Source organism: Paramormyrops kingsleyae, chromosome 8 (genome assembly GCF_048594095.1).
Source record: "Paramormyrops kingsleyae isolate MSU_618 chromosome 8, PKINGS_0.4, whole genome shotgun sequence".
NCBI classification, from domain to species: domain Eukaryota; kingdom Metazoa; phylum Chordata; class Actinopteri; order Osteoglossiformes; family Mormyridae; genus Paramormyrops; species Paramormyrops kingsleyae.
Genome location: NC_132804.1, coordinates 36,154,892 through 36,182,570, shown reverse-complemented (window position 1 = coordinate 36,182,570; position 27,679 = coordinate 36,154,892). Strand labels below are relative to the sequence as shown.

Sequence of the window (27,679 nt, the reverse complement as noted above, 5' to 3'; positions counted from 1 at the left end):
AGAGAGTTATTACGCCTTCTAGGGAGACTGTGTGTACGTCACAAGTGGGGAGGGGGGAGAATGATGAACAGGTAGGTCGAGAGAGCTGGGTGAACGTAGGTCGTAGACGTAGAAAAGGGCGTACACAATTCACAGAGGCGGCATCACCTGAAGTAACGGTGTCTAACCGCTTTCAGGTGCTTCCAGCTTTAGAGCCGGAAGAGACTGGGGAGGCAGGTGGGCCCTTGGGCACCAAGGAGCCACCTAACCCTAGTAGGAGGGAGGTTGTGGTAGTAGGGGATTCAATTATAAGAGGTGTAGATAGTTATGTGTGCACCCGTGATAGAGGGTCCCGTACGGTGTCTTGCCTGCCTGGTGCCCAGGTAGGGGACCTTTCAGATCGAGTGGACAGGCTTTTGGCCCCAGCCGGGGTGGATCCAGTGGTCGTGGTGCATGTTGGCACCAATGACATAGGAAAGGGCAGGAGGGCTGTTCTGCAAGATAAATTTATAGAAGTCGCAGATAAGCTTAGAAGCAGAACATCCACGGTGGTATTCTCTGGAATACTTCCCGTGCCACGTGCAAGTCAGGCAAAGTTAGCTGAGATAAGGGGATTAAATGCGTGGCTAAAATGGTGGTGTAGGAAAGAGGGGTTCAGGTTTATGGGACACTGGAAGACCTTCTGGAACAGGTGGGACCTGTTCAAGCCGGACAGGTTGCATCTGAACCATAGGGGAACTAGTGTATTGGGGAGGCGTATGTGCAGAATAGTTGAGGAATGTTTAAACTAGGGACTGGGGGGGCAGGGAGGTCAGTTAAGAATTTATGTGGGGAGAGACGGAAAGCCCAAATAAATATTAAAAGTAGACACTGTAAAAGGCCTACCATTAGTGGTCTGTATTTGAATGCTAGGAGTATTAGAAACAAAATTAATGACTTAGAGGCTTTAATTTCTTCAGACAATTACGACATTATAGGAATAACTGAAACATGGACGAGTGACAATGATGGTGATGAATATAATATGGAAGGTTATGCGTTGTTCCGTAGAGACTGGATAGGCAAGAAGGGAGGTGGTGTTGCAGTATACGTAAAAGAAAACTTGCAGGCAAGGGATCTCACTGATAAAAATAAAAATTCAGAAGCTGTATGGATAAAACTTGATGCTAAAGATTCAAATGGCCTAATTTTCGGGGTTTGTTATAGAGCACCTAATGTAGCTGTTGAGGAAAGCAGAATGTTATATGATGATATCAGGATTATGAGTAATAAAAATTATGTGGTGGTTATGGGTGATTTTAATTTACCTGGGATACAGTGGGACACAGTCTCTGGCTCTTCTGTAAATGAACTTGAGATGGTGGAATTAGTACAGGATTGTTTTTTTACTCAGTTTGTTAATACTCCTACCAGGGGAGAAGCCCTTTTTGATCTTGTTTTCTGTAATAACCAGGATAGGATTGGAAAATTAGAGGTTTTAGACCCATTGTACGGTAGTGATCATAACATGGTTAAATTCGAGGTTAATTTTAGTGTCCGAAGAGCAAAGTCGAAATTAAAAGTATACAATGTTAGGAAGGCTAACTTTAATGGTATGAGATGGAAATTAGAAACTGTAAACTGGACAGAGTTAAATAGCAAAACAGTTGAAGAGGCATGGGAATTTTTCAAAAGCACATTGTTGCAAGTGCAAGAGGACTTCATACCTGTTTCCAGCAAAACTAAATCTAGGAAACGACAACCAAGGTGGTTTACTAAAGAAATTAAGAATAAAGTCAGGAGGAAAAGGGCTCTGTTCCACAATTGGAAAATAACTAATGATTTCAAAATTAAGCAGGAGTATCTAAGTCTACAGGCAGAGTTAAAAAATGACATTAGGCTATCCAAGAGGGATGTAGAAAGAAAAATTGCATTGGAGGCTAAGCATGACAATAAAGGTTTCTTCCAATATTTTAACTCCAAGAGAGCACTAAAAGCTGAAATCACTCATTTGCAGGATAGTAAGGGACTTATAATTGATAATGAAATTGATATAGTAAATGAATTTAATGATTATTTTTCAAGGGTGTTCACAATGGAGAACACAAGTAACTTACCACCAATTAATACGAATACAGCATCGTCTATGACCAATATATGTATAACTGAGGTTGATGTGATACTAAGCCTAGCTAAACTCAAAATAAATAAATCGCAGTGGCCTGATGGCATCTTACCTATAGTTTTAAAAGAGATGAGGGATATTATTAGCCAACCTTTAACTTTAATATTCCAGAAATCGTTATCTGCGGGTGTGGTACCATCAGATTGGAAGCATGCTAATATAACACCCATATTCAAAAAAGGGGATAGAAGTAATCCAGCAAACTATAGGCCAATCAGTTTAACTAGCATTACTGGAAAAATAATGGAAGCTATAATTCAAGTGAAAATGGTAGATTACCTAGATGCAAATAACATTATAAAGGATAGCCAACATGGATTTAGGAGAGGTAGATCCTGCTTAACGAATCTACTTGAGTTCTTTGAGGAAGCTACAAGTGAAATTGATCACAAAAAGGCCTATGATGTGATTTACTTAGATTTCCAGAAGGCCTTTGATGTTGTCCCCCACAAACGGCTCTTGCTAAAGCTTAAAGCTGCAGGGATTTTAGGAACTGTGGCAGTTTGGATCAAAAACTGGCTAACTGACAGGAAGCAGCGAGTAGTTATTAGAGGCACAATGTCACAGTGGGCCACCGTTCATAGTGGGGTACCGCAGGGTTCAATTTTAGGACCACTATTGTTCCTAATTTACATTAATGATATTGACACAAATACATACAGTAAACTGGTTAAATTTGCAGACGACACCAAGGTGGGCGGTGTAGCAGATACTGATCTAGCAGCAGAGAGGCTTCAAAGGAATCTGGATTTAATTAGCGAATGGGCTGATACTTGCCAGATGAAATTTAACACATATAAATGTAAGGTAATCCATGCAGGGAGCAGAAATATAAAGTACAGATATTTTATGGGTTCCACTGAAATAAAGGTAGCTGATTACGAGAAAGATCTCGGTATGTATGTTGATGCTTCCATGTCCCACTCTCGCCAGTGTGGGGAAGCAATAAAAAAGGCCAATAGAATGTTGGGTTATATCTCTAGGTGTGTGGAGTTTAAGTCAAGGGAGGTGATGTTACACTTATATAATTCCTTCGTAAGACCCCACCTAGAATACTGTGTGCAGGTTTGGTCACCGTACCTCAAGAAGGACATTGCTGCCTTAGAAAAGGTGCAACAAAGAGCTACGAGAATGATTCCTGGTCTTAGAGGAATGTCTTATGAGGAGAGGTTAGCGGAACTGAATCTGTTTAGCCTTGAGCAAAGGAGACTGAGGGGGGATATGATTCAGGTCTATAAGATTCTAACGGGTCTGGATGCTGTTCAGCCAAATTACTATTTCAATATTAGTCTAAATACTAGAACTCGTGGCCAAAAGTGGAAATTAGCGGGAGAACATTTTAAAACAAATTTGAGGAAGCACTTCTTTACACAGCGTGTAGTTAGAGTATGGAATAGTCTTCCTGCTAGTGTAGTGGAAGCTAAAACCATGGGTTCCTTTAAATCAGAGCTAGATAAGATTTTAACAACTCTGAGCTATTAGTTAAGTTCTCCCCAAACGAGCTTGATGGGCCGAATTGCCTCCTCTCGTTTGTAAATTCTCCTACAGTAGAGAAAAAAGGCTATTTTTTCGTGACACCGGTCAGGATGCTCTTAATGATGAGGGTGTACAGCCATGGCCAAAGGTTTTGAGAGTGACACTGTTACGACCCCCCCCCTGCTTTTTCTGCAGTCAGTGTAGTGGCCATGCAGTGACTGCATATGTAGGAGGGGACGTTAATTGCCCACGTCTGGCGCCAGTTTGGGTATAAAAGCACCTGCAGATATTTCGGATTTTTTTTCTCCGGTCCTCTCTCCGATTATGTACGCACCCCTGCATTTCTATTCCTGCATTTCGCATAGACAAACTTTTACCTCTAGACGGGTTTTCACCCTTGTGTTGGAATTTATAAATGAAATTTTCTTAAATTATTAGAAAACCAATACTCGTGTCAATCTCAAAAACCTTAAAAAAGCTGCAAAACCTACGACACTCGGGGTTAAGGGCTTTGCTCAAGGGACTGCAGATGTGCCGTGGCTGGGCTTGACCTCATAACCTTCTGATTATAGGCACAGAAGCTTAGCCCAGTGAGCCACACACTTAGCCCACTGAGACCAAGATCTTATTTTTAACAGTTTGAAATCTGTTTTTTGGTTTCAGATTTTTTTTCTTATTTTCACTTTCAGATTGCTTTTTTTTCATCAGTGAACATTCAGGCAATCACGGTCGGCAAAAGGGGACCTCACCCCCCTATCGGCAAAATATACCATCGCAATATTGTAAGTCGCCAGAGCAATTTCATTGTAAAAGTAGGTCTCACTGTAAAAAAGGGTGGCTGCACCCGATTCTGACTGTCTATTGCAGAAAGTCTATTCAACTGTTGAAAGCTAAAAAAATCCAGTCAGTAAATGTCCTGATCCTAAACGCCCTTGTGAACAGCATTTGGATTTATGAATGTCACTACTATATATTTTACATGTTAATGTATGAAAGAAACTATATATATGGCTGTGGCGGAGATGGGAACAAGTCACTTATTGATGAGTCAAAGTCAAGTCTCGTGTCAAAACATTTCAGTCTGAGTCAAGTCTCAAGTCATATGCCCTCAAGTCCAAGTCTGGCCATCATTTTTGTTGTCGAGTCAAGAGTCATCAAATTTGTGACTCAAGTCTGAGTCGAGTTGTGAGTCATGTTACTTGAATCCCTACCTATGTCACTTTTTTACCTTTAGTGATTAAAACTTGTTGTAGCCAAAACCCACCACAGTACATTGTAGGTTAAATCCTTCACAAGCAAAGATAGGTTGAAAAGAGAGACTCCATTCCATCACGGTTTTCTTCACACAGATTTTTATGTCCATGTATATTCAGGAGTGATGCTTCTTTCAGAGTGGTGCCCTAATAGTTATGGAAGTGCTCTTGTAATTGAAAGATTGCTGGTTTGAATGCCTGACCAGCAAGGCACCACTGAGGTACCCTGAGCAAGGTATCGCCTCCAAGCACTGCTCCCTGGGCACTGAATTAGCTGTCCCCTACTATGTCACGATGTCGCATATGGGTTAAATGCAGAGGACACATTTTGTTGTGCACTGTGTGCTGTGGTGTGTCAACAATGATCACTGATCACCTAATTCTAATTTCCAACAAGCTATCTCTGGAGACCTTGCATTCAGCTAAAATAAAATGCAGACAGCAGAGAATTAATATACACTGAAATGATAAAATTAACATTATGGTATCCAGAGTGGGGACTATTACCGCAAGTCTCCTTGAGTCATAGTGTCCAAGTCAAGTCAACATCTGCCTGCCATCAGTTTCGCCGAATGTGTGACTTGAGTCCGAGTTGAGTTGTGAGTCCTCACCTCTGGTTTGTGGCTTTGGTATCTGGTATGTAGTACAAGCTGATACCAAAGGCAACGATGGAAGCATAACAAAGCTTACTTTCTTATGTTGTCACTCATTATTCCACGCCTCTCTCAGTTGATACCATGCCCTTACGCTAAATCAGTGCCAAAAGACTGAAACTGAAAAAATGCTATCTGAAAGTGAAAAAAATCTGAATGTGAAAAAGAATTTGAAACCAAAAAATAAGATTTGAAACTGTAAAAAAAGATCTGAATCTGAAAACAAAAAATTTGCAACAAGAAATAAGACCTCAAATATGAAAGCATATATGAAACCGATAAATAATAATAATTAAAAAAAAAACATTTCTTTTAAAAAATCCAGAACTGAATAAAAATTTAACTGAAAAAAATGAAAAACTTTCACTTATTCTTAGTTTGAATACATTGTTGAGTTCAAACTACTGGCCCTCATTTAGCACCATAAAACATGTTGAACATGCCGGATAACACAGAACTTATAAAATAATGAGTCCTCTAGTGAGAACTTGCAATGGCACAAAGTGTCACGATACGGGGCGGGCGAGCCGTGGAAACAGGCGACGTGCAGCCAGAACGTCAGGTAACCGGGATTTATTTACACAGACGGACAGGCACGGACATCTACGGACAGTACAACAATGACTGATCTGGGGATGACTGACTCTGACAAGGACTAAATACACTAAACAAGCTGAGGGAAACGAGCAACAGGTGAGATCCATCAGGGAAGAACACGAGGTAATGAGGGGGGCGTGGCACACATCGAGATCGTACGGAGCAGGGTGTGACAGAACCCCCCCCCCAAAGGCGCGCACACCGGGCGCGCCAGAGGAGAGGCGACGGACGAGACGAACCGGGAAAACAGGACCTGGAAAACAAAGCAGAACGTCAACCAAAAACAGGGAACAGAACGGAGACGCAGAACAAGAACAGGGACGAGAAGAAAGACAAAACACGACACAAGACAGGGAAGGCGGACAGACAAACCAGGAAGGGAGACACAGAAGAAGAGGAGAAAGGCAGAACAAAAGGGCCAGGAGTGAACGGAGGAGACAGAGAGGGACGAGGAACAAAGGCAGGAGGGACAGACGGGAACGGAGGAGGAACAAGGGGAGCACGAGGGAGCCCAGGCGGGCGACGGGCAGCGGCCGGAGGGGCCGCAGGGGAGAGGGAGGAGGGAGCAGGAGGGGACCACCCAGGGGCCAAGGGAACGGGACGAGGGAGTGACGGAGGGGACACGGAGGGAGCCGGAGGGAACACCAGTGAAGGCAGGCAGGAGGGGGAAGCCGCGGCAGGCGGAGGCGCAGCCGAAGCCGGGGAAGGCGCCGTCCGACGCCCAGCCGGAGCAGGGGGGCCCGGAGGCGGCCGACATGGACCCGGAGGCGGGACTGAGGACCGGCACCGAGGATCCAGGGGGGGACGCGGAGGGGACCGGCGACCCCGAGCCGGAGGACCCGCAGGCAGCCAACGAGCCACAGCCAGGGGCCGAACGGGCGAGCCAGGGGGCAGGGCGGGCGGGACCAGGACCCGACGCCTATGTCCCCGTCCTTTGCTGGACACTGAGAGACGGGGTCCTGGGGGGCGTTGGCCTTGCCGGGGTAAGGGCGAGGGAGTCAGGAGGGAGGCAACAAGCAGGGCAGCCGGAGCCTCGGGCGTGGCCGCAGGCCGGGCCGCGGGCAGGACGGGAGGGGCGGCCTCAGGCAGGGCCGCGGGCAGGACGGGAGAGGCGGCCTTGGACGGGGCCGCGGGCGTGTGGCCCGTAGGGGGCGCCTCGACGGGCACCTCAGGCAGAGCGGAGGCAGCTGCAGGCGTGCGACCAGCAGGGGCCGCCTGGGCAGGCGCCTCGGGCGTACGGTCAGCAGGGGGCGCCTCGGCGGGCGCCGCCAGCACGCGACCAACAGGGAGCGCCACAGCGGGCGCCGCCATCACACGACCAGCAGGGAGCGCAACCGCGGCCACCTCAGGCAGTTCAGGAGCCGGCAGGACCGGCGAGACAGGCAGTTCAGGAGCCGGCAGGACAGGCGAGACAGGCAGTTCAGGTGCCGGCAGGACAGGCGAGACAGGCAGTTCAGGTGCCGGCAGGACAGGCAAGACAGGTAGTTCAGGTGCCGGCAGGATGGGCGCCGCCGTCACGTGGCTAGCACGGAGTGCCTCAGCGGGCACCTCCGTCGTGCGGCCAGCAGGGGGCGCCTCCGCGGGCACCGCCGTTACTTGATCAGCAGGGGGTGCCTCGGCGTGCGCCTCCGTCACGCGGCCAGCAGGGGGCGCCTCGGCGGGCGCCGCCATCACGCGGCCAGCAGGGGGCGCCGTCGTGGGCGCCGCCATCACGCGGCCAGCAGGGGGCGCCGTGGCGGGCGCCGCCATCACGCGGCCAGCAGGGGGCGCCGTGGCGGGTGCCGCAGCCAGAGTGGTGGCAGCTGCAGGGACTGCAGGCAGAGCAGGCAGGACAGGCGGGTCAGGTGGGTCAAGCAGGACAGGAGAGTCAAGCTGGACAGGCTGGACAGGCGGATCAGGCGGTGCTGCAGGCAGATCGGCGCCGGCAGCAGGCAGCGCAGTCGCGGGCAGATCGGCGGCAGCTGCAGCAGGCGGTGCCGCGGGCAGAGCGGCGGCAACAGCAGCAGCAGGCGGTGCCACGGGCAGGTCTGGAGCATGCAGGTCCGGAGCCGGCAGGAGGGGTGCTGAGCGCGTGGGCGCCCTCCCTTGTAGGGCTTTGGGAACCCGGGGAACGGCGTCTCTTACGGCGCGAATTCCGCCGTGCCCCAGACGCTCCGGCCGATAGAAGTAACCCTCCATCGGAGGTGGCTTCTCCGGATGGGAGCTGGCCAGGCTGGTAGCGGCGGTGTCATCCCAGGCGGGGAGGAGAGAGCAGGCTCCCAGGAAGAGTGATGGAGTCTCTTCCTGCTGCTTCTCCCCTCGCTCGGTGAGCCGGCGCAGTAGCCGACGGAGGCATTTCCGGGCTCTCTGGAGCGGGTATTCCTGCCCGGCTGGGCGGTCCTTGCCAAGGAGGTCCGTGCCCCGGTTAGCCAACTCCAGGGCCAAGGGGTCCTCCTCGACCTCTGGCTGGGAACGCCAGTACACAAATTCCTGCAGCAGACCGAGCCGACCGTGCTCGGTCTGCCGCTTTGTGCTTTTTCGGAGATCAGTCATTCTGTCACGATACGGGGCGGGCGAGCCGTGGAAACAGGCGACGTGCAGCCAGAACGTCAGGTAACCGGGATTTATTTACACAGACGGACATCTACGGACAGTACAACAATGACTGATCTGGGGATGACTGACTCTGACAAGGACTAAATACACTAAACAAGCTGAGGGAAACGAGCAACAGGTGAGATCCATCAGGGAAGAACACGAGGTAATGAGGGGGGCGTGGCACACATCGAGATCGTATGGAGCAGGGTGTGACACAAAGGATAAAATGAATGAATTTCATCATTTGAAGTGGGGTTACTGGCTTATCAGGGTAACTCAGGGTAATTTAAGGTACCACAGTTTAAATGGACTTCATATTCATTTACTTACATTTTGCCCAGACGACCTTAAATCCAACAAGTTACCCCGATAAGCCAGTAACCCCACTTCGTAGTACAGGCCCCAGGTGTACAAAATATAGCCTTTATTGATTATTGGGACCTTTGTTGGGAATGGCCTGGCTTTTATTAATGGGATGGTCTTCATCCTAATTGGAGTGGATCATTTATGTTATCCCAAAACATGGAAAGTAATTACCTGCCTGACTGAGAGCACCACACAGGCCTCAGCCTTGTGATCTTAAATCAAAGGCTGTTTATTCTCACACCTTTAGATCATGTTTGGCCTTCACCCAGGTGCTCCATCACATAACATCCCCTAAATTTAACAACTATTTAGAAACAGAGTTGAGTGAGCATAGAAAGAATATTGTAAGTATTATTAGACTAAGACTTAGACATAAACAGTCCACTAGGGGCTCCTGTGTTAATATCAGTCCTATTGATAAAATTGAATAAGCCACAACATAAACCCATCATGTACTATTAAACGTTTGCTCCACAGGAAGTAAATCACTTCTTGTCAATGATATGGTGTTTGACAGTGGTGCAGACCTATGTTTTTAACTGAAACCTGGCTCAGACCCACAGACACTATTCCTCTTGCTGAAGCTTCACCCGATGGGTTTAGTTTCATATATGGAGGCAGCCTGGCAGCCATTTTTTAACACTGTTAAAAATTTAACCCAGGTTCATAAATATTTGAAGCAATGCTAATTCACATGGAGTCCAACCTGCCTATAGTGTATTCTTATAGTATACAGACCATCAGGATCATGCACTCCCGTTTATGACTGAATTTGAGGAACTTCTTTTTGACTTAGTTATTTACTTAGAGAATATTATAATACTTAGAGATTTCATTTAGTGGACATAGAGTCTGATGCCTTCAGAAAAAAAGTTTCCTGTCCCTCCTGGACTCTGTTGAATGTTACCAACATGTCACGGGACCAACGCATGTTCACAATCATACATTAGACTTGATTATCACTCACAGAGATTATGTTCATCGTGTATCTCTCTGTCCATTGAATAAGTCCTTCTCTGACCATTTTCTAATCACCTTTGTGATTGAGCCACCCTATTTCACTATGGCAGAGAAGATTATTATGACTTCACGTAAATGATGGAAACTCCCTATAATTTATTAATGCAGTAAGTAAAGTGAACTTTATTTCTATTACATATGTCAACTCTCAAGTCAACCATGACTTCAATAAAGTGATTAGTCAGATTTTAGACAAAACAGCGTCTTTGAAAAATAAAGTCGTAAAAACCACTCCCCAAGGTTTAATGATAACACATGCTCTTACAAACAGGAGTGCCACAGACTGGAGCGTAAACGGAAATCCATGGGTTTAGAGGTGTTCAAGTTGTCATGGTCTGACAACCTGCAATAATGCAACCGAGCCTTTTATAGGGCACATGCAGCCTATTATTCTAAACTTCTTGATCGAAATAGAAATAACCTTCGCTACATCTTTAAAACAACAGCTCATCTAACAAATAGGGCTGAACCTCTGCTACCGAGTAATTTCGGTAGTGATAGTAATGTTATAATCTCTGCACTCCACTCCAAAGTGATGACAGTGGTGACTTACAAACACATAAATAATATTTTATTATTCTGGATATGGGCACGGATAAGAACATAAGAACATAAGAACTATACAAACGAGAGGAGGCCATTCGGCCCATCGAGCTCGCTTGGGGAGAACTTAACTAATAGCTCAGAGTTGTTAAAATCTTATCTAGCTCTGATTTAAAGGAACCCAAGGATTCAGCTTGCACTACGTTATCAGGAAGACTATTCCATACTCTGACTACACGCTGCGTAAAGAAGTGCTTCCTTAAATCCAGTTTGAAATGTTCTCCCGCTAATTTCCACCTATGGCCACGAGTTCTTGTATTTGAACTAATGCTGAAGTAACTATTCGGTTGAACAGCATCCAAACCTGTTAGAATCTTATAGACCTGGATCATGTCCCCCCTCAGTCTCCTTTGCTTGAGGCTGAACAGATTTAGCTCAAATAACCTTTCCTCGTATGACATTCCTCTAAGACCAGGAATCATTCTTGTGGCCCTACGCTGCACCTTTTCTAAGGCCGCAATGTCCTTTTTAAGATATGGTGACCAAACCTGCACACAATATTCTAGGTGAGGTCTCACCAAGGAATTGTATAATCTTAGCATTACCTCCCTTGACTTAAACTCCACACACCTGGAGATATACCACAACATCCTATTGGCCTTTTTTATTGCTTCCCCGCACTGGCAAGAATGAGACATGGAAGCATCAACATACACACCAAGGTCTTTCTCATAATCAGCTACCTTTATTTCAGTAGGTCCCATAAAATACCTGTACTTTATATTTCTGCTCCCTACATGGAGTACCTTACATTTGTCTATGTTAAATTTCATCTGCCAGGTGTTGGCCCAGTCACTAATTAAATTAAGATCCCGCTGTAGCTGCTGAACCGCTAGTTGTATGGAGGTGTATTGAGTTATGAAATCAAGATCAGCTATTTGGTACACACAAACTACAATGCTCTGTTGCACATAAGGTGCGTGACTAATGCAGAATACTGTTTAAGGTAGATTCACTTACCTTTAAATGAAGACAGGTGAAACGTATTTTCAGTGTTTTTCTAATAACTACAGTAGACAGCATTTCCATCAAATCTGTCAATTATTTGTTTTTGTTTTATACATGGTTCCTTGCTATTTCTACTCTCAGCACAGTTCTTAGTGAAGCATGTCCAAATGTCAGAGATCACAGCAAATCTGTCTTTATTAGTCCTACAAGTGGAATATTTGCATCGTCACGGCAGAAAAGTGGACAGTGCAAGACAAGAGCAGCAAAATGAAAAACAATAGAATAAAAACTGTACCAACAGTACAATATAAAAAGGGCAGAATGGGTGAAAACAGACAAATTTGCTGTGATCTCTGACATCTGGAAATGCTTCACTAAGAAACCAAGTTTCACTCCAGGAGAACACATGACCATAGATGAACAGCTGTTCGCTATCAAGGTTCGTTGTCCATTCACGCAGTATATCACATCCAAGCCGAACAAATTTGGGATCAAGTTCTGGATGGTCACGGATTTGGAGACCAAATATGTCTGTAATGCATCCCCTTACTTGGGAAAGGACCCCAGTCTTCAGAAGGGGAAGAGGCTGGCAGAGAATGTGGTCATGAATCTGATGGAGCCATTTTTGGATGACGGGAGAAATGTCACAACGGACAATTTCTTCACCTCACTGGCACTGTCACACAGACTGCTTCAGCGCAAAACAATGCTACTGGGCACAGTGAATAAAGTTTGGCGTGAACTTCCTCCACTTGCAAAGGACATTGCACAGCGAGAGGAATTCTCCACATCAGTGCTTAGAAGTGGCAGTGTCTCCTTGACAATTAATGCCCCTAAAAAAGAGACTGTGTGTGTTCTGAGTTCCTTGTATCAAGACGTGGCGATCGGTGACGGCAGAAAGAGGAAACTCAACACGATAACAGACTATAACCACATGAAGGTATGTGAATGCGTGTATAATTTTACACCAGTGCTACAATGTTTTCTGATATGGCCTATATCGGGTAGAAAAAAAGCACATATACTCATGACTCTCTCTCTCTGCTTTTACAGTGTGGTGTAGATGTGTTGGACCATATGGTGCTCATGTATTCCGTAAGAGCAGCAACATGCAGGTGGCCAGTAGCTGTATTTTACAACATGCTGGACCTGGTGGCAGTGAATGCCTACGTTCTGTACAAGGCGTGTACAGGGTGGAAAGGCAAAAGAAGATTCTTTCTGAGTCTTCTAGCCAAGGAACTCCGTTGCCGATTTATGCAACAAAAGGCAATGGAGACAGAGAGGAAGTCTGCTGCAGCGTTTGCTGCTGCTGTGCCAAGACTTGTATGGACAACTCAGTGCCAGGTACAAGAGAACTGCAACAGAAATCACAGCAGGTTTACCTGTGCAAAGTGTTACAAATTCACCTGCGCCAAATGCAGGGAAGATGGTCACTGGGTCTGCAAACGCTGCAAAGTTTGAAACACTACATTTTTTAATAAATAAAACAGACTTTTGTTTCCATATATTTTGTGAATGTATGTCTTTCGTATTTGCAGGTCAGTCAGTGTGCTGGATATTTTGTATAATAGGCTTTTGTGAAGGTTTCCATGTTACACACAGAGGTTTAGCCTGCTTTGGATTTGAGCTACGCTGAGAAAACAAATGCAAATGTGCCAGGCCTCACAGGTAATTGGTGTGTTTGCACAACAAAAGCAGGAGGACAATGGAGCTGAAAATCTCAACAGGGGTGCTAGTAGGTATTAGGTCCAGGGAATTTATACAAATTTGCGCAGGTTTGGCAAATCTAGTGTTACTGAAGCCGGGTACTGGCTTCAGCATCCCATACTTCGGGAGGACCCAACAGTGAGTGCCCTTGCTGCCCACACGGGCGATATCCTAATCAGGATATCACAGACCCAGGATGGGTCCTCGCGGAAGAGCTGCGTCTAAACTTGCGGAAACTCCGAAGTATGGTGGCGTAGGCAAATCTACAGCAGGTAGCCTTTGACAGTGGACTACCTGTAGTTCCATCAGCTGAACTGCCCAATGGGACCCCAATGTCAAGCAGGGAAAAAAAGCGGAGGAGCTGGAGACACATCGAAACTCCTGAGTTCTTCTTAGGGGCCGTCTCCCTCTCTTCTGCTTGCCCTGTGGCTGATCGGGAGGAGTGTAGCAAGTACCCGGAGGTGTGTGAGATGGAAGCAGTGGCCAATCACCCCGAGCAGCCTCCTGAAGTCTGTTTCACCACCACTCAACAATCCAAACCAGCCACTGAGGGAATAATTCTATAAGGGGAAATTGAGGGAATGATTCTATAAGGCTGTAACTAATCAAAACGAGAACTGACTGGCGCGCCGGCAAGGCAAGGTTACCTAATCGGAACAGATAGAGGGGGCGACAGAGAACGTCAGCGGCCCCTACTTATCTTTTAGCCTTCCAGAAGGACAAATACGAACCGACTAACTAGAGCAAGTGTCAAACATGTGGTTGTCATGTAGACGGAAGGTACCGAGAGAGGGGGGGAGATGCCCAAAGGTCTTTAAAATGGATACAGCTGATACATATGGCAGAGCTTCCTCCTGTACATGCTGAATGTATGTCAGATGGCCGCTCCAGGATTGCAATCTGTCAGAGAATAAACCGGTGATTTGCAACTTCTCCCCGTGTCAGCTGTGAATCTCTTCTCATCCACGGACCCGGTGGAGACGGCATATTCCAACAATTTGGGGGCTAGTCCGGGATCACCAGGAGATTCGCAAGATTCGGCTAAGTGTTGATGCAGCCTCCTTGCACACAGAGAACTGCAGGGCCCGACCAGAAGAGGTAAGCAGAGCCTGTTATATCAAAATCTGCACATTGGATATGTCAAATTGAGCAGTTTGAAGTGTCCAAGGGCCCGTCGGTAAATTAAGACGGAGGAGAGGTTGCACGCACTGTGTTTATATATGGGGTATTTCTATGTATTGTGTATGCATTGTGTCTAGGGATTGTGTGCAGGCATCGTCCGCAGGGAAATAGAACTTAAGGAGCGGAGGGTACGGGACCCCCACAGGGAAATATAACTTTAAGGAGCGGAGGGTACGGGATCCCCGCAGGGAAATAGAATTTTAAGGAGCGGAGAGTATGGGACCCCCGCATTGTCCTTGGTGTGGCAACTCCACTACTTGCTGACGAGCGGTAGAAAAGCTGGGTGGGAGACCCGGGGAATTCAGGACCCCCGAACTCTAGATTGGGAGGAGGGAATAAGGTCCCCCTCTCGGAAAAAAAAAAAAAAAAAAAAGAAAGGGTGAATAAAAGCACCAGCTTGGGTGCAGTTGTACTGGTTTGTGTGTGAGCAGCGTTGTGGGCTCTTCCTGTACGGGGTGCTCGCCATTCTCTCTCTGTTGGTTGAACCTGCCCATGGCTCTGCTGTCACTGCTTGCGGTCTTACAGTTTGTCAGAACCGAAGGGGAGTTCTCAGCAATTGGACGCCCAAAAGCATGCCAGCCTGGCCGCACCCGCTGACTCAGTACGGGCAGGGCCGACAGGTACCTCGGGCGGTTATTACAACTGCCGAGTAGGACCTCGCCTAGGGTGAGTTCTAAGAACACCCCTAGCTTGGACTCTTGGGAGGGTGGGTGACACTTGAAGGCTATTTTGCCGGCCTTGATCAGGTCAGAACACCGGTAGTGCGGCCGATAAGCTGACTCCCACCTGGGTTGTCTCAGTTGTGCATACAGAACACCCCCTTCCAAGTTGACATTGCTGGGGATTGGGGGGGTTTCGGCTGGGAGCGGGCCTGTTTGGCTGGGATTGAGCTCGTGGGGCGTGCCCTGTTCAGGAGGGACACAACAGTAAGCTGCTTTGAATATAGTCTTATTGTTTTAGAAGTTGTTGATTTACGTATTGGTGGTGTTTGTTGGTAGGACATTCGACTAAGATAAGGAGGTGTACTAAGTGTGGGTGGCTGAACCCACATCCGAGGCAGAAGGGCTGCTAGACAAGGGATCAAAACAGTCAGGACAGATTAAAAATGGACCGCGAGTTTGATCGGGAGCTAGATGACAGAAAACGCAGTGTGGAAGCCACTAGTAAAGCAGATCCAGGTGGTGAAGGAAGCCATAGAAGGGGCAAGTGGTGAAGGAGATAAAGAGAAGGAGGTAGCTGATGCCGGGGAGCATATGTGTGGGGCGGTTCGGAGCGCCGGATGTCGAGTAGAGGATAAGCGCTCACTGGGAGAATTACTGTGGAAAAAGGAGAGAGAGCATGCTAGCCAAAGGGATGAAGCAGCAAGGCAGAGGGCAAGAGCTAGTATAGTGCAGAAAGGGAAGAGGAAAAAAGAGGAAGAGAGGCATGAGAGGGAAAGGAGAGTGTGGGCGAGATTAGCCATATTTTGGCAAGGGACAGACCACCTCCATAGTGAGGAAAAGGGGGAGTGTAAGTCATTCCCTCCCATAAAAGAAAAACAAGTAAAATGTGGGGATCGTCCCTCAGTGTATAAGGGTAGGGAGGCGCTCCCAACAGCGCCCCCAGCCCATATGTGCCCCATGATCCATGTGACAGGAGGAACCCTCCACATTCGAACACAGGATACTCAGGAAGTCTCAGACTGTGTCTGGTCTGGGAAGGCAGAGGAGGAGTCAGACAGGGACTCAGACATAGGATCTGCGTGCACTAGTCAAGTGAAGAGAGACATGTCAGATGTCCGTGAAAATACACGGGCACAAGAGCAGCCAGTATTTAGCAACAGAGTATTGAGGGAACAAGCAGAGGACCTAGGGGTAGGTGAATGTGGTAAACCCGTCACACCGGGGAGAGAGCTAGGCCTCAGCGGCCGGACGCAGAAGAAAGTAGAGGTGCTGGGCCAGTTGTTAGGGTTGCTTGAGGAGGAGGAGACAGAAGTGGCCCTACAGATAGATGGACTCAGCGAGGAATACATAGAGGGACCACCGGGCCCGTCTGGAAATAGATACGGCCAGCGCTCCAGAGACAAGCAGCTCCCCTTATTGCGGGGAGCAGGCAGTGGAAGGGAAAGGTATAAACCTTTCTCTATAGGAGATGTGCAGGCCTTGGCAGATAAAATGCCTCCCCCGGCAGAGGGGGGAGGACAGTGGATGGAGAAGTTAGACCAACTCACTCAGGGCATGACGCTTGCACTGGGAGATTTCCGGGCGGTGGCAGCCCGTTGCTTGACTAAAGAGTCCCTACAGGGCATAGAAGACAGAGCAGGGACTATTACATATGCAGACAGTATGTGTCTGACGATGGTGGTGATGTGCTTGGGTGACGCCATGCGGGAGATGTTCCCCGCCCCTAGTGGAGCAGCTGTCCCAAAGTTTACATGGGACCCTAAGGTTCACCATAGAGAATATTTGGATAAATGTAGAGAGGATTGGACCTGTCGAACTGGGTGCCACCCGGGGCAGGAAGGGGTGCAGCGGGAGTGGTTTAGGCAGGCAGTAATGAAAGGGGTCCCAGAGGTAGTTAGGTCAGCTATACTGGACAACCCGGATCTCCCTGGAGCAGACTCCGGATCTCCCTGGAGCAGCCCCACAGGGGGCCGCCTCAGCCTCTGCTTCTGCTCTGCCCCGGCCGCCCGAGCCCTGTCCACAGGGGGCCGCCTCAGCTTCTGCTTCTGCTCTGCCCCGGCCGCCCGCGCCCAGCCCACAGGGGGCCGCCTCAGCCTCTGCTTCTGCTCTGCCCCGGCCGTCCGCGCCCGGCCCACAGGGGGCCGCCTCGGCTTCTGCTCTGCCCCGGCCGCCCGCGCCCGGCCCACAGGGGGCAGCCTCAGCCTCTGCTCTGCCCACGCCCGGCCCACAGGGGGCAGCCTCAGCCTCTGGCCGCGCCCGGCCCACAGGGGGCAGCCTCAGCCTCTGCTCCGCCCGTGCCCGGCCCACAGGGGGCCACCTCAGCCTCTGCTCCGCCCGCGCCCGGCCCACAGGGGGCCGCCTCAGCCTCTGCTCCACCCGCGCTGGCCCACAGGGGGTCGCTGCCTCTGCTCCGCCCACACTCGGCCCACAGGGGGCCATGCCTATTTACTTTGCCCCATCTGTCTCGGAGCCGCCAGTGGGTCGTCCGCCCCTTTTTGTGCACCATGCCTCGCTCCCGTGCCCGAGCCACCCGCCTACATGACAGAACACAACAGAACAACAGCCCTCCTGCAACATGAGCAGATAGCTAGAGACCACGGGTGTGAAAAGATGGACCACCCAAAGGCGGCGGCCCTGCTGGCATCTCTGCCAGACTCGCTGTGGTCCACCAGCCCCACAGATGTAGGTCTAATATCCTGCACGCCAGTGCAGTTCCAACTTCGATCAGGGGAGGGTCCCCTCTGGCTCAGACAGTACCCACATAAGCCGGCGGCGGAGGAAGGGATAGCTGAGACTATAGAGGGCCTCTTGCGGGCCGGGGTGTTAGAGCCCTCCACATCTCAGTGGAACACCCCCATCCTCCCAGTGGCAAAACCTGGCACGGGCAAATATCGGATGGCCCACGACTTGCGTGCCATAAACAACCTCCTGCTGACCCCTACTGTTCCAGTTCCGAACCCATATGTTGCCCTAACTAATCTGACCCCGCAACAAAAATGGTTCACATGCATTGATCTGGCAAATGCCTTTTTCTGTCTGCCCCTAAGGACATATTCTCCTTCACTTACAGGGGCTGTCAGCTGCGGTACACCCGCCTGCCTCAAGGGTTCGCCCTTTCCCCAGGTATCTTTAACCAGGTCCTGAAGCAGGCTTTGCAGGGGTGTCCTCTCCCGGACGGTGTCACCCTCGTCCAATACGTGGACGATCTTTTAATCACGGCCCCAACAAGCGTAGGTGGCCCTTCTGTCAGGCTTTAAGGTCAGTAAAGACAGATTGCTAGGACAGCAGTGACCTTCCTAGGACGAGTGCTGTCGGTGGCAGGAACAGGCCTCTCCCCAGCTCATCGGTCGGCTATCTTGCATTACCCAAAGCCCATCACGGTAAAAGACATGTTATCTTTCCTAGGGCTCACAGGTTACAGTTGCACCTACATTCCAGATTACATGGGGCTTATACAGCCCCTGAGGGCGCTTGTCCGAGAACACGGCCTACGTAACCTCAGGGCGCCCCTTAACTGGGACCAAGCATCGGAGGCTTTTATCACCTTAAAGCAGAGGCTAGCACAGACCGCGGACTTAGCCCTCCCAGATTACTCTCTCCCATTTCACTTGGATGTTTCTGAAACAGGAGAGGTTGTCAACGGCATCCTGTTTCAGAAAAAAGGGGGAGAGAGGAGAGTGCTTATGTACGTCAGCGTAAAACTCGATACTACAGAAAAAAGACACTCCGCATGCACAAGGCACGTGGCGGGAGTGGCCAAAATTATTCAGAAAACAGCACACATAGTGATGGGGCATCCGCTGCACATTCTGACCTCGCACAGTGTGGTGGCTTATGTGAATTCACAGATGTTTACCATGACGTCACTCAGGCAACAGAGACTTAGTAAAATACTAGAGGCACCTAATCTGAATTTTTCTCACGAAGGCATCAACATGGCAGACCACATGAGCAGGGGAGAATTGCATGAGTGTGAGTACCGAGTCCAGAAGGAGGAGAAAGTCTGACCAGACTTAGGGGCAGGAAAAATTGAGGAGACAGAGGATTGGTTCACAGATGGGTGTTGTTTTAGAACAGACAGAGGAGGTTTGCAGGCAGGGTATGCAGTGGTGGCCAGACAAGGCCAGGATTATGTAACCTTGAAGGCAGAAAGACTGGGGGGAGCCCAGTCAGCCCAGAGAGCCGAGGTGATAGCAGTTATCGAGGCCCTGAAATTAGCAGAAGGAAAAGAAGTTACCATATACTCAGACTCAGCATATGCTGTAGGTGCAGTGCATGTGGAACTCAGCCAATGGCTGAGGGCAGGATTCTTGACTGCGGGAAATAAGCTAATAAAACACGAAGCAGAAATGAGGGACCTGGCAAAGGCCTTGATGCTTCCCAAAAAAGTTGCAGTGGTAAAGTGCAAGGGACATGAAGGGTCAGGAACAATGGTAGCGAAAGGAAATCAGGCCACAGATGAGTAAGCGAAGTGGGTCGCAGGGTACGTGGTGTCCAAACCGATGGTCATGGTAGAGTAGGAAGTTCACCCGAATTACCGACTGACCCTAGAGAAAGTTCAGCACGAACAGGACAAGGCCTCCCCGGAGGAAAAGACAATGTGGAGAGAAAAAGGGGGGCACAAGAAGGAGGGGCTAAGGCAGTGTAAGGAAGGGAAGTCAGCTCTTCCCCCAGGCCTTAGCCAGACAATCTTGGCAGAAGCCCACGGGATGGGTCATGCAGGGGTGAGACAAATGTTAGAGAATCTGACAAGCTGGTGGCATCCATTTATGAAAGAGATGGTGGAGAGATATGTACGGAGTTGCGCTACCTGTACCTTGTATAACTCGCGACCCACAGTCAAGCCTGAGAAAGGGCAGTTTCCAATGTGCACCAGGTCAGGGGAAGAAATCATTATAGATTATACAGACATGGTGATTCCAGTGAGAGGGTTCAGATATGTGTTGATATGTGTGGACGCATTCTCAGGGTGGCCAGAAGCATGGCCCACAAAGAAGGAGGATGGGGTATCCGTGATAAAGTTTCTGATCAATCAGTATATACCACGACACGGGTTTCCCAACAGGATTCGGTCAGACAATGGGTCCCACTTTAAGAACGAGGACCTCCAGACGGTGGAGAAAGCGTTGGGATTGAGACATGTGTTCGGAACTGTGTATCATCCGCAGTCCCAGGGAAAAGTTGAGCGAATGAACCAAACAATAAAACAAAAATTGGCAAAAATCTGCGCACAGACCAAAATGAATTGGGTTGACGCTTTACCACTGGCAATGATGTCAGTGAGGTGTTCCATAAACCGGGGGACTGGGTTCACCCCCTTTGAGCTTCAGACAGGCAAGCAGTTCCCAGGACCCCAGAAAGGATTAACCTGGACCCCTGACAAGAAGGGGGAGCAAAATCCTAGGGTATATTATGATTGTTTGCAAGGTCTCGTTGCAGATTTCTCTAAACAGATCCAGGAGGCGAGACCAGAGAACCAGCCAGCCAAACCACACACGGCGGAGTGGGTCCTCCTGAAAGTCATGAAACGGAAGTGGTCAGAGCCCAGGTGGACGGGCCCCTTCCAGGTCACTGAGAGGACGTCACATGCGGTTCGTCTGAAAGGCAAAGGCGACACATGGTTTCACTGGAGCCAGTGCACGGCTGCGGAGGACCCAGGGAGTACCACAGCAGAGATCCAGGAGGCCCTGAGGGAAGGAATCCAGAGCGTCAGTTCGGCTGAACTAGACGCAACTCAGGTCTCACCAGAAGGGGCAGAATAATCCCCTGACCTGAGCAACCAGAGCAGGGTAGTCCACCCCTGCTCCAACGACCAGAAAGAACAAAAGCACCTCATCCACCGCCAGACAACACTAGGACCAGGATGAAGATCAAGATAAAAATGGGAATGTTGGGGGAAACAAGTGTTATGTGTGATGCTTAAAATGCTTAAAGGGTTAATGATTATGGTTATGATAATACTGCTTTCCACTGTCCAAATAAGAGCGGTCATGTGTGTAGGTTACCGAGGAGAGGCACCTCTGCGACTCCAGTACATAAGAGGCACCACCACCACTTTCCTGTTTGACTTATGTGACGTGATAAATTGTCAGTACCAGAACGCATCTATCGAGGATACGATGTATGGCTCTGTTATGAACAACAACATCATTTAGGGTGGCGCGCCGGTTGGACCGTGGCCCGACCGTGTGAAGGCTGGGACAGGGTGGCTAAGTACACCGGACCCTGGGAGCCCTATAGGCCAAGGTCCGCGAGAAGCTGGTGGACTAACATCACCTTCTCTAGGGAAGGGTATACTGGAAAATCTAGTCTGAATCCACTGGCGTTGTCTATAGGAAAGTATTACCACCCCCCGGATGAGGGAAATGATTTGAATAACCTGCTGGGTGTGGATCAGTCCGGAAAGGACCCCTGGGGCATCGTGAGTATCCTATTTGTTGACCCTCCTAAGACTGCCCCACAGCCCACTAGATGGCCCACTATGGCTCAAGTAACCACCCCGTTCCAAGTCACCAACGATACTATAGTGCTTCAGGTCGATTACACTAGACTGAATCCCCTAGACATTTTAGAACTAGCCACAGGGTACAAGAACGGCAACATCTGGCTCGCCTGGATTGCGCAGAACGCCAGAGAACAGCAGATGGAGGGCTGTGTGGCCTGTGCTTCAGCCAGACCCCAGCTCTATATGGAACCAGCCCCATTACATCCCTCAGACGCCTGGGGCTATGCCTGCATGTTAGCCTTGACCAGGGAGGCCACACCGGTGGACTGCACCACCTTGGCATCCCTTTTTCCACCCATAGATAACAGGACTAAAGCAGGAGCATTCACTCCCCGTCCAGGTAAAGCGGAATACCTCTGCTTTATCTTTGCGGGTACCGGTCCCCACGTGGGGGACATTCCCAATGAGTGGTGTCATGACATCATAGACAACGGTTCCAGTGACAACTACATAGAGCATTGGGCCCATTTTGGCGTCTACTGGTTCTGTGGCCGGGATAAGTTACTCGTTAGAATGCCTCTCAGCGGCCACGTGGTATGCGCCATGGTAAGGCTAATGGTGCCGTTAGTCCTGATAGGGGAACGTCCCGATACACTAGAGGTCACTACTAGTGCACCAGGCGGGAAACTGGTGGGGAGACGACGAAGGCGCGTACTGATTAGACGCAGACGCGAGGCACCCAACTCTGACCCCACGGTAGATTCACCCACCTACATCGACACTATAGGGATCCTGAGAGGAGTGCCAGATTAATTCAAATTGGCTGACCAGGTCGCTGCGGGATTTGAAAACATTCCTATTGTGGCAGGCATATTCCACATCACTCCAAACAAAAATATAGACCGCATTAACTATGTACACTATAACATTTTGCGCTTGTCCAACCTTACTAGAGACACAGTGGCAGGCTTGGCTGAGCAATTAGGCCCTACTTCTCTGATGGCGGTCCAAAACCGGCTTGCGCTAGATATGCTACTAGCCGAAAAGGGGGGAGTGTGCGTTATGTTCGGGGAAGTATGCTGTACTTACATTCCCAATAGCACAGCACCAGACGGCTCAGTGACCAGGGCACTCAAGGGTCTCCGGACCCTCTCCAAAACGATGCATGCACACTCCGGGATCAATAACATCTGGGATGCTTGGCTGACCTCGGCGTTCGGACAGTGGAAAGGCTTAATGGGCTCGCTTTTATTATCCATTGCTACTTTTGCTGCAATTTTAGTTACTTGCGGGTGTTGTTGTATTCCCTGCCTGCGCTCACTGTCAGTTTGTCTCATCACTACCGTGATAGAGAAGCGGGATGGGGTATCCGTGATAAAGCGGGATGTTCCGACCCCGGCTCCGCCCACGCCTGAGGATCTTGCTCCCGCTCCTGATATTCCGGCTCCGCCTGTCCCTGCTCCGCCCACAGCGGCTCCTGCTTTGCCTGTCCCTGCTTTGCCCACAGCGGCTCCTGCTCCGCCTGTCACTGCTCCACCCACAGAGGCTCTGGCTCCAGTCCCCACGGTTCCTGTCCCAGCTCCCGCACCACCAGTCCCTGGCTCTGAGGTGATCCTTGATGGCACAACCCCCACTGAGGGGTCACCGCGACCATCGCCCCGGCGTGGTCGATCCCGGCTGGGTCCCCACCTTTCGGTCTCCCGAAACGGGAGAGGACACCTGCGCAGGGGTCGAGTCCCGCCCGCCCTGCCCCCTGGCTCACCCTCAGTCTCCTTGGCTATGGTTCCAGGGGTGCCTGCTGGTCCTCCGGCTCCTGCTCGGCAGTGACCTGCAGGTTCCCCTTTGATGACTCATTGGCTGCGGTCGGCCCCGCCTCCGACACCTCGTTGGTCACCTGCGGGTTCCCCCACTTCGATTTGTCGGTCGCCTGTGGGTCCCCCCACTACAGCTCGTCAGTGGACAGCACCTTCGCCTGCTGTGGCTGTGCCGTGCCTGCTGCAGCTTCCGCTCCCTCCTTACCTTCACCGGGGTCCCCTTCTCCCTCCTCGCCTCCCCTGGTGCCCCCTCCGACTTCCTCCTCACCTACTCCGCCTGTCCCTCTGCCTGCCTCCTCACCTCCTCTGAGGTCCCCTCCTGCTCCGGCCTCATGGTTGCCTGCTGCCCCTGCGGCTGCCACCTTCCGTCCGCTGGTGTTCCCTCTGGCTCCCCATTGTCCCCCATCCTATTCCTTCCGGCCTCCTGTGTCTGCTCCTTGTCCCTCTGTGTCTCCTGTGTTCCCTCATGGTCCTCTCGTTTGTGTTCCCCTGGTGTCTCCTTTTTTTGGTGTGCCTGTCTGCGTTTCCCGTTCTTTGTCAGCTATTGTCCTGGTTTTTGCCGTTTTGCCTGTTCTGTGTGTCCATCCTGTTCCCAGTTCCTCGTTGAGGTCCTTGGTTTTGTTTTCCCCAGGTCCTGTGCGGTTCCCGGTCCCGTCTCATCCGTCACTCCCCTTGGGGCACACCCGGAGTGCACGCCTTTGGGGGGGGGGTTATGTCATGACCTGCTCGTCCAATCCTCCTGTGTGCCACACCCCCTCAGAAACCTCGAGTGAAACACCGATTGTTATCAGCTGTTTCGTGTTATTTCTGAGTAGTCATGTGTATTTAAGTCCACATTCAAGTCTGTTTACCCAAGTCCGGTCATTGAAGTGTTGTAACGTATTCTTCGTATTGCTGTGCTCTGCCTGCAATAAACCCCAGTTTCTGGATCTCTGTCTACCTGACCCTGATTCCTGACTCCCTGCTCGCTCGTCCCACGCACGGACCTAACAGATCATTACAATATATCTTACTTTCACCCAGACATACATGAATAATTAAACTAAAACCATATATCTTTTTCCATCCTCCTATCTGTTTGAAAACTATACAGGTGAAGACAATGGTAAAAGCAAAGGCAATAATAGCTGTAACATAAAATACACTTTAACATGAAAAGACATATTCAAAAGAGATTTAATGCAAAATGATCATGTGATATAGCTTGCAAAGATTCCTCTTTGTCTATTGTTTTGTAACACACACAAAAAAACCAAAATCAGACTGATCTCATTCAAGACATCAAATATAAAAAATTATTTAATCTGTATCGAGATGAAAAGTGCCAACAATACTGATTCTAAAATCACATAAACATAATGTTTGGCCTTCCTTCATAAGTTACCTAAAAGTAAATTGACATCTCTAAACTGTCCATGGTGTGAATTTATACGTGTGTGTGTGTGTGTGTGTGTTTGTGTGTGCACCCTGCAATGGTCTGTCATCCTCCTTCCTGGTACCTCCCAACATTTGGCCCAATGCTGCCTGGGATAAGCTCCCAGAACTCCTGTAATAATCAAATAGAGGAAGGATGGAGGGATGGAATGTTCTGTTGCACTTCTGTGACAGTGGTTACATGGGGGATTTAAAATACCTAATAAAAATGACTGTTGCAACTTTTCCTATCTTTAGTAGTTTCTACATAACAATGACAAACCCAGAAAACATATTAAAGGGTTGGTCAACATCATGAAACAAAAACGTAGAAAACAAACTGAAAATTTAGTGAGAGTAACATACACCATAGTCTTTTCTCATGAACTCAAGCTGCTAGCTGAGTAAGCTACAGCAAATTGATATATCACATTTCAGTTCACACAAGAATGTATTTAACTATGGCAGAATGTAGAGAAGTATACAATACATTTTGAAATGTTGAATATTCATCCCTCTAAATAAAACATATGAAAAAAAATTTCTCTGTCTAATACTCATTCTCCAAGACCTTCACCATCACAAACAGTCCATACATACATGAGTAATATTCATTCTTAATCCATAACTAAGACAAAATTTCAGATTCAATTTTACCTCTCTATTCCTTATGTCATTAACAAATTTAATGATTCCCACTTTCTTACAAACTGTCTTGTGTATTCCTTCCTAAGTCATCAGACACAAATATTTACTGGCCATAAAAACATAAGGGATTCCTCAGATATGTTAATGACTTCTGTTTGCTCAATCGAAGAATGTTCAAGCACCCATTTGAATAGTTCTGCTCAGTAAAATCATATTTTACAGAGTACCTGAAAGGTTCTTTTCTTAAGCATACGTGTCTCTACACGTCTGTGGCTTACTTCTGTCACCACGCCTTGGCAGTTAAATAAATACATACATACATGCATGCATGCTAAATGTCTTTCAAAATATACATTTATACGTAATTTTTCTGAACGCGAATTTAAAACAAATATTTTTGCATTTTTCCAATTATTGCAATTTTTATGGCAAGGTCCCGCAGCAAGTGGGACCTTGATTTTTTTACATAATATAGGCCTTCGAAATCAATTCACAAATATTTCGATGACATAATTCTATTAGCCTAACTGTCGAAGAGAATATTACAGAGACGAAGTTCAAATGAACAACTCGAAGCTAGTTCTCTGCTTACATATTAACATCTTAAGCGAAATAACTAATAATAAACAAGTGCTGCACATGTAGCCTAGACTGAAAATAAATTGAAGTTGAGGATTTACCCCCCAGAAACGCAAGAAATGCAACCACCCCTCCAAAGAACTCCACGCAACACGCACGCACATGAAACGTGATACACAAAATCCATCGTATAATACTTTGAATTAAGAAAAAGACAACGATTATTAAGATTTCGGTGTGCGTTTTGGATGAACAAGTAAATAGATCAAACAATATTCAAAGCAAAAATTCACAATTGATTAATCAATATCGATCTATCGTATGAAATTAAGTCAATTACTGAAAAAACAACATCCACTTATCGGATATCAATAAGCTACGTAAATTGCTTTTATTCAACAAATAAACAAATAAATTATTTCCAAACGTCTTCATACACTTACAGCCAGTTGCTAGCATTTGCGTAGAAGAGCGCTAGAATTAGCATCAGCAGTGACCGTAACAAATACTCCGATGTCATGTTGAGTAGTAGAAAGCCGAACTCCACAAGCCAACAATCCACAGACGATGTGATTTTATTGCATATGATGTGGTAGTGGTCTCTGTAAAGGGATGATGCACATCAGTTGTGTTATACACAATAAATCCAATATCAGAAATCCAGATGTTTTAATAATCCTTACCTATTCACAGAAAATGCTACAGATGAGCAAAAAAGTTAGTGACACTTCACGGCAGTTTTTTTTCCTTTCTAGCACAACAGCTTGTATTATATTTACCCTCTGATAATCAAATCAGAAATTAACTTCGTCCTTCTCAAAATGATCTTGAATGCAGTAAAACTGTTTCCCCCATTCCTATTCTAGGTTTTGATTATTTGCTTAATATTTTCCTCTGACTGACAGCAGTATGACGCGGCTATAACGCAACATAAAACTGAACGTCGAATTTACTAGCTCCTTATGTACTTATGAGGGGCGGTTCGAAGTATAGGGGAGGTTTTGATGTGTAAGAATGGTGAGAAAGGCGGGTTTAAAGCTCCCCCCTGAGACTGCTTTTATATTTTTAACCAGAATGAAAGCAAGGCTGGAAAGGGTGTACAAGCGAAACTACTGTCTGCGCTGTTTTATTAAAATACAAAGTGGTGGTTCACTGCATTTCATCAATTTGTTCATAACATGTTGTCAGTCGTATATAAAAATTATGTAATACATCGTATGCTAAAAATGACAGCCTTAAAAAACCTACCTAGGCGACAATGGATTTTAAAATATAATCTTCATATGGACTGATTTAAATTTTTGATTATTGCAGATTGTGTATATTTGGTAATTCTTTCACAATCGAGAGAAAGGTGAGAGTGCATTTTATTCTTCATTTCTTTCGGTTACAAGGAGATCACTAATGCATAGTTCATTTTAATTCGCAGTGTTACGAGTACATTATACAAAAGTAACTGGATTGATATTTGAATTTATTTGTCTGCATGTTGTTACCACTTTAAAGCAATACTATATAAACTAAGAATATATGATCACCATGGGCGTAAATCCCGGGGGGGACGGAGGGGGCATGTCCCCCCCTATCCGAGGG

At 48.1% G+C, this 27,679-nt stretch overlaps 1 protein-coding gene across 1 annotated transcript in view; it reads right to left on the bottom strand.

The window, feature by feature from the left end:
- Positions 1-27,022, bottom strand: part of wnt4 (wingless-type MMTV integration site family, member 4) — a 59,252-nt gene extending 32,230 nt beyond the window's left edge. Inside the window, exons 1-2 of the mRNA XM_072715754.1 lie at positions 26,770-27,022; positions 26,530-26,688 (exon numbers count right to left, since the gene is read on the bottom strand). Of these exons, the coding sequence (XP_072571855.1) occupies positions 26,530-26,606 (77 nt within the window). The 5' untranslated portion in view covers positions 26,607-26,688; positions 26,770-27,022. The remainder of the gene's footprint in view (positions 1-26,529; positions 26,689-26,769) is intronic.
- Between the last annotated feature and the right edge of the window lie 657 nt (positions 27,023-27,679).